This window comes from Camellia sinensis, chromosome 3 (assembly GCF_055761805.1).
Source record: "Camellia sinensis isolate YWXY chromosome 3, ASM5576180v1, whole genome shotgun sequence".
NCBI lineage: Eukaryota > Viridiplantae > Streptophyta > Magnoliopsida > Ericales > Theaceae > Camellia > Camellia sinensis.
The window spans coordinates 79624699-79633788 of record NC_138963.1 but is presented as its reverse complement, the minus strand read 5'-3'; the positions used below and the strand labels follow the sequence as shown (position 1 = coordinate 79633788).

General features: G+C 33.5%; 1 protein-coding gene across 2 annotated transcripts; it reads left to right on the top strand.

The window, feature by feature from the left end:
* Nucleotides 1-2357: 2357 nt before the first annotated feature.
* On the top strand, nucleotides 2358-8824 carry LOC114286397 (F-box protein SKIP31-like). Of its 2 annotated transcripts, XR_014363086.1 has the most exons (7): nucleotides 2358-2983; nucleotides 4253-4328; nucleotides 4496-4552; nucleotides 5066-5229; nucleotides 5348-5465; nucleotides 6588-6704; nucleotides 7124-8824. XR_014363086.1 is itself a non-coding variant. In XM_082917653.1 (5 exons), the coding sequence occupies exons 2-5, from the start codon at nucleotides 4260-4262 to the stop codon at nucleotides 5352-5354; spliced, it is 297 nt and encodes a 98-aa protein (XP_082773779.1). In that variant the 5' UTR covers nucleotides 2358-2983; nucleotides 4253-4259; the 3' UTR covers nucleotides 5355-6489. The 2 variants fall into 2 exon arrangements, 1 of the variants encoding a protein (XP_082773779.1); XM_082917653.1 differs by lacking the exons at nucleotides 6588-6704; nucleotides 7124-8824 and having other exon boundaries at nucleotides 5348-6489.
* The last annotated feature ends 266 nt before the right edge of the window (nucleotides 8825-9090 follow it).

The following is a 9090-nucleotide window of genomic DNA, read 5'->3' as shown; positions in this document are numbered from 1 at the left end:
CCAAATTAACATTAGGAAATCCCAAAAATTGAAATTTAATTCAAAACTAATCTCATCACTAACTTCAAAATCGAACAAGGTCAGGAAAGTTACCTTAGACAAAATTTTCAAGAGCTTGTTGACTTATTGTCAATGGGAAACAAATTCAGAATTAAGTTTCCAGGGGATAAACCAGGTTAAAAAACTAATTCCCAAGCAAAGAAAAATTGCAACCAGAATTACACCACTCATAAAAGTCAATTGGTACTCCTAGAACTAAGCCAATTATTTTTGAATAAAAATTAGAAATATTTTAGCTAATGCTAAAATTTTGTTTCTTTTCCCAAAAACGAAAATACTTTGGAAATAATCAGATTATAACCAAAGGCTTTCTCAAACATTGGTCTTCTAACACTTTGGAATTAATTCCAAAGACTTCATCAACCATATCCATCTTAGTTGCCATTTCTGAACATAAGTCAAAAATACTCTTTAGCCAAGGCTAAACTTTGGTTTTTATTACAGAAACCCAAACCACTTCAGAATAATAAAATTAATCCAAAATATTTTCTCTAAACCCGAAGGTTTATAATTTTTTTCCTTCCCTCTTTCCTTTCATTATAGTGAAACCATTACAAATTAGAAATTAAAACTACTACGAATTGAAATACAGTTGTTACAATTATAAATTGCCCAAATCTGCAAACTTGGAGTTCACAGTTGCGTTCGGGATGATTTGTTTAGCCAAGAATATACTTCTCCACCAGTAATGCTTATCTTTGGATAAAACACATTACAAAAAATAAACTCAGTGCTCTATTCCATGTAAAAGGGATGTGTAAAAAACTATATCCACGTTACCGTTAAACCTCCATGCTCGCTGTTTATATACACACTTGGATACAAAACGAGTTAATGAACCAATAAATTATATAATTCATATTACATAAGTAATTTAAGTTACAATTTGCATTGTGTAATTCAAACAGCTATAGATGCATTGCAATTATAAGAATGTCATGAGTTTCATGGCTATGAAATAACTACATATAGAGGAATATTATGGTCATAGCATTGGTATTCCAACCATCTAACTATGAGCAAATATATAAACAATAGAGTTAAACTTCTACTTACCATTCCATGAATTCAAAAATATTTTGGAGTAATTTCCTTGAATACACATCAAGACATGAAAGAACTCACAATTGACACAATAAAAAAAAAAAACAAAACAAAACACATAGAATGAATAAGAGTTAATGTCATTACAATGCCAAGATTTACCATCATGCGATAATGCAACATAATTATAAACAAGCACAGTAATAAGACTATTATACTAGAAAAATCGAAACTATTTTATTAAATTTTCTCCCAAAACAAACTTGTTTGGAGATAGTCTATACTGTCGAAAACCTCTCAACTAGCCGAATCTCTTGAAATTCTCAAAATCCAACTCTTTATTTTTTCCAGAATTTAATTAATCAAATTAAATTGAAATTGTTACCAAACTTTCAAAATGACATACGGAATAAATCCGAAATTAGATTGAACTATAAAGTGAATAATTAAATTGACTAAAATTCCGAGGTCCAATATTATTTCTTGTTCCACGCAGAGGTAATCCTGTTCAAATCAAAAATTAGTAGTCCAATTTACTAATTCCAATTGATTTTATTTATTCGTATTATATATCCTCCTTTCTCGCTTAGGTAAACCTATGAAAGTTAGCTAAAAAAAGAAAACAAATCAACTAAAATAGTAAAAATTTTACATAATAAAATTCTTATTTTATTTTTATAAACCACTACAAAAATTTACACATTTGCCGACCACTTTTGCCAACCAAAAAAATTTTGGTCGTAAAAAAATGACATTTGGCGATCAAATATTAATTAGTCGCGAATGATCATTATTTTTGGCGACCAAATATTATTGGTCGCAGACAGTGGTATGTGTTTGCCGACCAACTACAAATTTGGTCGCGAAAGGTCACATATTTTTTGGCAACCAAAAATTTGGTTGCCAAAAACTTATTTTCAGCAACCAAAAAAAAATTAGTCGCCAAATTTGTACTTTTAGCGACTAATATTTTAGTCGCCGTTGATTGAGATTTGGTGACTAAAAAAGTTTGTCGGCGAAGGTACCTTTTCTGTGACTAATATGGTCTTTTGGTCGCCAAAAGTTTGGGAGGGAAATTTGATTTGAAAAAGAGGTGGGAATTAAATTTTTTTTGGACAAAAAAATTTGGTCGCCATTTTTTAAACGACATCGTTTTGTACCACGCATTCACCTTCACATGCTCTCTCTCTCTCTCTCTCTCATTTCCTTTTGTTTGCATCGCTCTCCTACTACTGATTACCCCAACCCATTCCATCCACCAGCTCTAGCTATGAAAAAGCATATACATACACTTTCAAAACCCATATCATAAATTTCTAGGGTTAGAATTTTCAAATGCAAATCCATTCTTCTTCTTCTTCTTCTTCTTCTTCTTCTTCTTCATAGATCACAGAGAGAGAGAGAGAGAGTGTGTGATAAATTGAAATTGATAATGCCAAGGCAAAATCGGGTTGTGGAGGGTTTGATTCCCGGATCCTGCAAGATCCAAAAGAGGGGTTGCTCTTCGTCTTCGTCTTTGTCCTCTGTGTTGCAAAATTACCGATTCAAGTGGGCCATTTCGGTGGGTAAGCCTCGGGGATCCAGATCGAGCACTCCGGTTCCGTCTTAGAGGACGATGGCGGCGGCTTTGGATTCTCCCAAGTACGTGCCGTTGCCGAGCGGTGGTGGGAGGTCAAGGCCGGTGTCTGCGAGGAAGTTGGCAGCGACGCTGTGGGAGATGAATGAGGTTCCGTCGCCTAGGGTTGGGGACAATTTGGAAGAGAAGAAAGCGGTCAAGAGAGAGATGAGAGTTAGAGAGAGAATGGGGGTACCGAGATCGGTGCATTCGGGTTCTCTACCTCCGCATTTGTCTGATCCATCTCACAGTCCTATTTCAGAGGTGGGTTTCTTTTTCTTTTTTTGATAAATTTCTTTGATTGCTGTTTGGTGCTGAGAAAACAATTGAATAAAAAGGAGATTTTTAAATTGTTTGTTTTTGTTTGAACCAATTGAGGCAGAGCAGAGCAGAGCAGTAGCAATTGGAAGTGTTTGACTAGATTTTGGATCTATTTGGTTGGCTTGATGTCATTTTCAAAAAATGAAAATTTTGAAACCCTTTCAATTGATCAATCAAAATCAAAGCAAAATTTTATTCAAAAAAAGAAAAAGAAAAAGAAAATATGTTTTCTAATAATTTTCAATTGCCAGTGGAAGTAGATTTCTAAAACTTCAGAAAATTACTAGAATTATGTTTCAAGTTTCAAAAAAATGCTTATTTCAAGGGAATTTAACAACCACCCCCCCCCCAAAAAAAAAAATCCAACCAAGACCTGCACACACACATCTAAAAACCTATTTTCTTTTATAATTTTCGAGAATGGGAAAAATGTTTTTGAAACCCGAATAGAATGGAGCATTATCTCAGAGACTTTGAATATTGGGAATTTGGTGGTTCTTGTGCTTTGGGTTCATTTTTATATATTATTTCATTTTATTGTCTTGTTATTTCATTTTAATGTTGGATTTAGAAAAGAAAAAATAAAAAAACATAATTAGGTTTAAGAGCTCCATGTATGTGGTTTGGGTCGATCCCCTTGTGGTTGGTATATTGCTATAGGTGGGGCACCGCTGAATTTTCTCCAAGAATATTTTTCTTTCTTTCTTATTTTATTAATTTCTATGGGGAAACTTCCTGCGGGGTCATCTTGAATGACTTAGTTGAACCGATTGGAATCTCAATGTTAGTTTTGTTCCTAGTGGAGTTGCATTTGTATTTGACTTGCCGTAAAAAGAAGTTGCATGTGTTTTTTACATGGTTATCTAGTTGATATCACCTAGTTTGTAAAGTAAATATTTTTTCATATTGCAGTAGGTGATCTATTCTTTCATATTAACTTAGCTGTGCTATTGTCAATGCTTAGCACCAGCCATTTTTGAGGTTGGAGGAGAAAATGTTGCCTTTAGTAAATTTCCACATTTGAGGGTATTAAACAATGTTGAAATTGGTGATAGAGCCATTGTTTCTAATTAATTTAGGATTTTTTTATCATGGCTGCCAAATAGTAGTTCATTTTTTAGTTGGTTTGTGCACATGTAACTTTGTTGGTATGGGTGTATTAAAACAGAGACTTGCATTCGTATCTATAACACATTCGTAAATTGGCTGTAGGTACTGTATGCGTTGGGGTCTGCTACCCTCTACAAAAAAATTACAGGAATGTGCTTGGAAAAAGCTTTACATCCAGGTATATTTAGGTTCGACTTACAGCTTTTTGGTGAGCATATCAAAATCCATATAAGACGTTGATTTTTTATACCCAAGCTCTTCTTCATTCTTTTTCTTCTAATTTATCAAGTGAGAGGAAGATTAGTTATTGACTTTAAAGAAACTTGTCTCTTTGAGCTTACTCAGATTAGTTATGTCCAAATGCAGGCAGCAAAGAGAAGCCAAACACCTCTTCCTTCTCAGGTAAACAGGGGTAGCTATTGGGCTGAAACTTTTGCCTTCTAAGATTTAAATAGGGTATTTGGGGAATCGCTGTCTTTCATTCTTTCTTGTAAACTTTGTACAAATCAATAGGCCTTGGAATCTAATCCATAACTTGCTAATGCATGAATCCACTTTTTTCCCCTGTTTGGTGGTGGGAGGGTGGGGGTATAGGATTTTGGATATTGGACTCCTTGAAAATATTTATTAATGATAGTTTGATAACCGCAGACATCTCGCATTCTTTCTTATCCCCCACCTCTCCAAACAACTCTCCAATTCTCTCTCTCTCTCTCTCTATCTTCTCAGATGAATTATGTTGGAAGCTTATTGGAGGTTTGCTTACATTATTTTTTCTTTGTACTTGCCATAGTGGATGAACCATGCATAGGGATTGACTTCTTCAAATGAGTCTCAATGAAAATTAGCAAATGCATTTCCTTAATTACTATTTATTCCTTCCCCCCCCCCCACTCTCTCTTTATATATCTGAAGGTGAATGATGACCGGATTATTCTTGACAAGACTCTTACTGATCAAGTGTCTATATGGAAAAGCAGCAGAGGCCTGACTGATAAGGTGGTCTTGGACCATGATTGCTCTGGAGAAACATGTACTTACTATCAAATTGGAGATGTATTTGTTTGTGAGAAGACTGGGTAGGTTCATGATATGAAACACTAGTTGTGGTTATTGAATGTGGCAACCTTGTTTGTTTGTTTAATAGGTACAATTACATAGATTTTTATTAATGGTTTATATTCTTTGTTCATGCAGTTTGTGATGATACATATAGAGAAGCTGTTTTGGACCTACAAATGAGCTTTTGGTTTGTACAATATCTGGACATTGTTTTGATAGATTTCTGTCACCAGCTGAAATGGAACCAGACACTGTAAGAGAGATCTCCTCTAGCTTACACTTTTGGCTTTTCGTCATAAAACACACTTAGACCTGTTAAAAATATGAAAATGAAAAAAGAAGAGGTAGACCTTCACTGTGCATGTCTATGGCTATCATATGATGTTGTTGGCTCGTATACTTCACAATACATATATGAACTTATGATTGTTGGACCATCATCTCTTCATAGTGTAATCCTTTTCATTTGGTTAATCATATATGCATGTGTTTCAAACTACAATCAGTGTGATAAATACCTTTCTTAAATCCCTTCACGTTCTCTCCAATTCATTTTAAGGAGAAGCATAAGGTGTGTATTGCTAATCATTATTGGTATTAGGTTTGTTGATCAAATTAAGAATTGGTGGAGAATGTGACATGATTTTAGGTGGCTTTCTGGCACAAATTGTAATAGGTTTTGTTCACTGTGATTGGTGGCAGATTTTCTGTTTGAAATTCAGCCTTTTCTATGGAAGAGCGCATAAGCTCAAGTGTATGGAAACCTCAGCATTCCTTTTGGTTGGTTATCTATCAAAAAACTTTTCTAGGAGGTTCTCAGTTCTTTGAGAGGTTCAATCTTGTGATCTTAAACAACTCTGTAGCTGTTAAAATACTGCTTGTATTTGGATTCAGATATTACAATAGACAGTAGGAATGTTGCAACAGTCTGGAAATATGCTTTGCAGATGTATTCATTTAAACATGATAAAAGAGTTTAATTTTTTTTGTTTGAAGATTGTTATGAATTGTTTTACAAATTGTATGGTTTGGAAATGAACTCATCAAAAATAGTTTATGCACTTGTCATTCTGTAGTTGGTTTGATCTTGTTAAACAAACGGTTGATTTCTCTATTGGCCCTTTACTTGGAGTATGAGTTCATTGAAATAGGATGTTGATTAATTATGGTCTGAAGCTTGAAATCAAACCAACTTAAATATTCTGAACTAGTGGACAGCAGACTTGTGGCATGTTTATGTATTGCAGTTTGATTTCAATGATTAAGAGCATTGGGGTTTGAATGGCTTTCCTTTTGAAATTTTGATACTCAACTTTCGAAATTTTGATTAAATTTTAGTTTCTATTTTACATGCCTTTTGTTTATTTGTATGCAGGATCATCATGAGAAAGCATAAAAAATCACAATTTACTTTGGTATTAATGGACAGATTAGGTCCTCAATGGATCAGGCCCCGTCCACCAAGGCTCCCAATATTACCATCGATGGAGAGGTAATACATGTATTAAGGGATCCTTATTCAATTAATTTGTGGAATGTATTCATTTTAAAAACTTATCCACACTACAAGAAATTAGTCTTTTAGAGACTAATATTTAGGGACTGATTTAATTTGGTCGCTAAAAATAATCTTTTAGGAACAAATTTAAACATATGATAATTTACTTATAAGATTATAAAAATGACTATTAATATTCTCACTTAATATTTACATAATTCTTTTAGACCAATAAATTTGGTTGCTGATATATTATTAACATCTTTAGGGACGAAATATTTTCATCATTATCAATTAAAAACAATTTGAGACCAATTATTTTCATCATTTTAACAATTGAAAAGTCGGGACCTCACTTCACTTCATCCCTAACTTGCTCATTCTCTCTTTCAACGGGTTTGCTCAATCTTCAGCCCTAATGTTGGGAGCTCCAAGGCAGATTGGGAACTCAATCTTCTTCAAATTTTGGTGCCTCTCTCTCTCTCTCTCTCTCTCTCTCTCTCTCTCTCTCTCTCTCTCTCCGTAATCGACCTGTAAGAGCTCCAATTCTTTACATCGATTGAACTTGTTTGTGTTTCAATCTGTGTTTTGCATTCACAAAGCAAACAAAAAAACAAAGCAAACTAATGCGTGTTTTAATCTTTGTTTTACATAGATTGAACTTGTTTCTTGTCTTAATGCGTGTTGGAATTGAAGAATTCTTTACATAGATTGAACTTGTGTGTGTATATATGTATGTCTAATATAATGCGTGTTGGAGATGAAGAATTGGGGATGCGGTGCACATTCCAGGGGGCGTATTTCAAATTCACCCTATTATTAGGCAATACTGATTGGTTCTTAGTTGGAAGAATATTAGACATGTATATAATGAATAATATATATGCACATTGATGTCTATGGAAATTGTAAACACACTTAATCCTAAACCTTCTAACATGATTGATAATTGCCTCTCCTTGTGCGAATTTTACAGGTTGCATCCCTTTGGTAACAGGATCACGCAGGATCTTTACAATATTTTGTTACCTAGTTAATTTTCCATATTAATTTGTAGTGACTTTTTGGCTAAAAACCTTAAACTGAGAACCTTAAACTATCATGTTTCCTTTCTTTGTTATTGCCCTGATGTATAGAAAGTATGATTGCCTCAGACATTATTGAAGTAATATGGAAAATATTCTTGTTGTTGTCTTGATGGTATATAATATATGGAACCTGCCATTTTGTCTCGGTAGATATTCCTGATATTTTTGTGAGAGTGATTTGGTTGTGTTATAGGGTTAAAGAGAGTAGTTCACTTCATTTTTTAAGGGAAAATTATTTAGAGCTCTTAGGGCAAGGCTATGGGCATGTGGCACTCTAACTTGGGATTTTTATTGGTTTAAAATAAATAGTTGAACCCTATCACTTTTATTTTTGTTAGTTTTTTGAACCCAGCAATGTGGTAAGACCACCAAATGACCTCCTCTATTGCTTTTTGTAAGTTGTGTGGTGTGGTGTGGTGTGGAGGGATTGCAAATCTATTAGAAAGAAGTGAAAATAGTTAAAAAATATAAAGGTTTAAGTAAAGAACTTGCTCTACTTACACTAGAGCACAGATCCACTTCCATCTTTATATTTTTATAATTATTTTTACTTGTTTTCACCTATTTATAATTTTTCCCAAAAATAAAAAAATAAAAAAAATTGGAGCACATGAAAGTAAGAATGACTTTCACAAAGTTGCATGAAGGATGTAAGAAGGAATGTTTGTCATTTTGAAATGGTGAAAAAGCTGAATGTGGCATGATGTTACTTGAATATATATTTAAACTAGAAAGAGGCAGCAATATTTTATACAAATGTAGCTCTTATTAATAAAAACTTTATATTATCTGAGGAGAAACATTTGTATACATTGATTGTTAAGTATAGTGCTATCTCCGAGTTGAATTGACATAATGTTCCTAAGTAGGGAGGTGAGTTTAAATTTATCTTTGCAGTATTTTCAGTCCAACATTCAAACCAGCTCTGTTAAACTATTATAACAGATATTTCCCTAAAAATATTGATTGTTCAGCATGATTTTCTGTATCTTTGAAATGATCACCAGATTCTCCACACGGTTGTCCTCTAGGAATCACCATGATAGGGGGAAATTTCTAAATTGAAATGACTAGGGGAAAGCAATAAAATTTTTAACAGGAAGGAAATATCAAGAACTTCTAGAATTGTTACAAATTCAGTAGTTCACAAATAATCTGAAAGTTTTCTATTCTATTTAATACCTATATCACATGTGAATGATTCATGACTCTTTTAATTCTATATGGAATTGAAAACTCCCTTTTTCTCCTGATTTAACTGTGTTTTGTTAGCCAGTACATGTCTTACATCT

Excerpts from the sequence above, each read along its gene's own strand:
- LOC114286397 (XM_082917653.1), top strand. The coding sequence starts at position 4,260 with ATGCGTTGGGGTCTGCTACCCTCTACAAAAAAATTACAGGAATGTGCT. Across the intron at positions 4,329-4,495 it reads GGAAAAAGCTTTACATCCAG|ATTAGTTATGTCCAAATGCA; the intron begins GTATATTTAGGT and ends GAGCTTACTCAG. Across the intron at positions 4,553-5,065 it reads AAACACCTCTTCCTTCTCAG|GTGAATGATGACCGGATTAT; the intron begins GTAAACAGGGGT and ends ATATATCTGAAG.